At 59.2% G+C, this 2,066-nt stretch overlaps 1 protein-coding gene across 1 annotated transcript in view; it reads left to right on the top strand.

The window, feature by feature from the left end:
• Positions 1-77: 77 nt before the first annotated feature.
• The window catches only part of PITHD1 (PITH domain containing 1), a 4,197-nt gene continuing 2,208 nt past the window's right edge, over positions 78-2,066 (top strand). The window contains exons 1-6 of the mRNA XM_017736244.1: positions 78-585; positions 731-774; positions 907-984; positions 1,169-1,273; positions 1,640-1,748; positions 1,950-2,066. Of these exons, the coding sequence (XP_017591733.1) occupies positions 944-984; positions 1,169-1,273; positions 1,640-1,748; positions 1,950-2,051 (357 nt within the window). The 5' untranslated portion in view covers positions 78-585; positions 731-774; positions 907-943 and the 3' untranslated portion in view covers positions 2,052-2,066. The remainder of the gene's footprint in view (positions 586-730; positions 775-906; positions 985-1,168; positions 1,274-1,639; positions 1,749-1,949) is intronic.

The raw sequence follows: 2,066 nt of genomic DNA, 5'->3' as shown, positions 1-2,066 counted from the left end.
CGCCCACGGGTGGGGCGGGGAGCGGCGGTGGGAGCGGGGGGTGCGTTGGAAAGAGGGTGGGCAGCAGGGCAGGGAGGGGAGCCCGCCCCTCGGTCCCGGGGAGGCACAGCTGGAGGGCTGTGTCCCGGTCTGGGGTCCTCAGGACAAGATAGGGAGCTGCTGGAGGGGGTCCAGTGGAGGCCACGAAGGTGATTTGGGGTCTGGAGCATCGCCCTGATGAGGAGAGACTGTGGGAGCTGGGCCTGGTCGGTCTGGGGAAGGGAAGGCTGAGAGGGGATCCCATCGATCTGGAAAATATCCCCAAAGGGTGTCAGAGGATGGTGCCAGAGTGTTCAGTGAGAGGATGAGGAGCAATGGCCATAAACTAAAACACGAGTTCCACCCCTTCTTTCCATGAGGGTGGACAGAGCCCTGGAACAGCTGCCCGGGGAGGGCTGGAGTTTCCCTCTGTGGGGACATCCCAAACCCACCTGGAGGCATTCCTATGTCACCTGCTCCAGGTGACCCTTCCTGGGCAGGGGGGTTGGACTGGATCATCTCAGAGGTCGCTTCCAATCGTAAATACTCTGGGATTCTGTGAGCGAGGTACAGTGGTGCCCCCTGAACCCCACTGAGGTGACCCCCCGTGCTCCCTCCACCTGTCCCCACATTCCCCCTGCTGTCCCCTGTGCTCCCCCACCAGTCCCTGTGTGCTCAGGGCCAGCCCTGACCTGCTCCTCTCTCTCCCCAGTTCGTCGAAAGCGATGATGACGAGGAGCTGCTCTTCAACATCCCGTAAGTTCTGTCCCCAAGCACCTCTGACAGCGTTCTGGCTGCTGGCAGGGCGTGTTCCTCACCTGGCAGCGAGGCACTGGGGCTGGTTTGGAGAGGCCAGAGGTGAAAACCCCGCTCTGTGTGTCCGGGCAGGTTCACGGGCAGCGTGAAGTTAAAAGGAGTCATTGTGATGGGTGAGGACGATGGGACGCACCCGGCTGAGATGAGGCTGTGAGTAAAACCAGCTCCCCCTTCCTCAGAGGGGCTGGGTGTTGTGGGGGCAAACTGGTGCCATTGTGAGAAGACAGAAGTAAATCCAGTTTCTTGTAGGGAACACCACTGGCAGTGCTGATGCATGGGCAGGAATCCCAACCTGCTGTTCGTAACTCCCTGGGTTTCCCTCTTGTCTTGCCAGGTTCAGGAACATTCCTCACATGTCCTTTGATGACACAGCCAAGGAAGCAGAGCAGACCTTCAGTCTGAGCCGGGATCCCTCGGGAGAGCTGGAATATCCCACCAAGTACGAGACAGACCCTGGGGCGTGGGGGCTGCTCCTCCCTGGCACAGCAGCTCTGTTCGACCTTCCAAATTTAGGAAAGGGTCAGCACAGCTGCCCTCAGTAGGATTTGCCTCCCCAGCTCTTTCCTGCCCTCTGGAACCTCCTTCCCAGAGCCTGGGGGGGGGGAAGCTGTGTTGGCAGCCCAGGAATTCTTGGGGTGCAGAATCGTCCTGGTGTCCTGTCCCCAGCTCCTGGCTGACCCACAGGTGTGAGGGAAAACCCCCCTTGCTCCCAAGTCTGGCTCAGATCAGGGGGAGCTGCACACGGTGTGGGAGCCTGGGAGGTGGGGGAGTGGCAGCTCCGGTCTCAGGGTGTGTTTTCTTTCAGAATTGCCCGTTTCTCCAATGTTTACCACCTCTCCATGCACTTCCCAAAGAACTTCGGAGCAGAGACAACGAAGATTTTTTACATAGGCCTGAAAGGGGAGTGGACAGAGGTGAGCGAGAGCAGAGAGCAACCAGAGTGTGAGAAGGGCTGTAGATCATGGGTTGATTCGAGTTCTAGCAGAGAGAAGGGAGTGTGGGTAGTGTGATGGACAATCTGTGAGACGGGAATTGCTCAGCTCCTGCCAGCCAGGTGTTCAGGGGGGACGGGAATCCTGCTTTCCCTGGATTTAACACATTCCATCTCCACCCAGGCTCATCGCCACGAAGTCACCATCTGCAACTATGAAGCCTCGGCGAACCCGGCCGACCACAAGCTGGAACAAATCACCCCCCAGACTCCCTTCATCTCCTAACGGGGCTGCCGGGAG

Source organism: Corvus brachyrhynchos, unplaced genomic scaffold (assembly GCF_000691975.1).
Source record: "Corvus brachyrhynchos isolate BGI_N302 unplaced genomic scaffold, ASM69197v1 scaffold65, whole genome shotgun sequence".
Lineage (NCBI taxonomy): Eukaryota > Metazoa > Chordata > Aves > Passeriformes > Corvidae > Corvus > Corvus brachyrhynchos.
The sequence above is the reverse complement of the archived record's forward strand: the minus strand, read 5'-3'. Positions and strand labels throughout refer to the sequence as shown.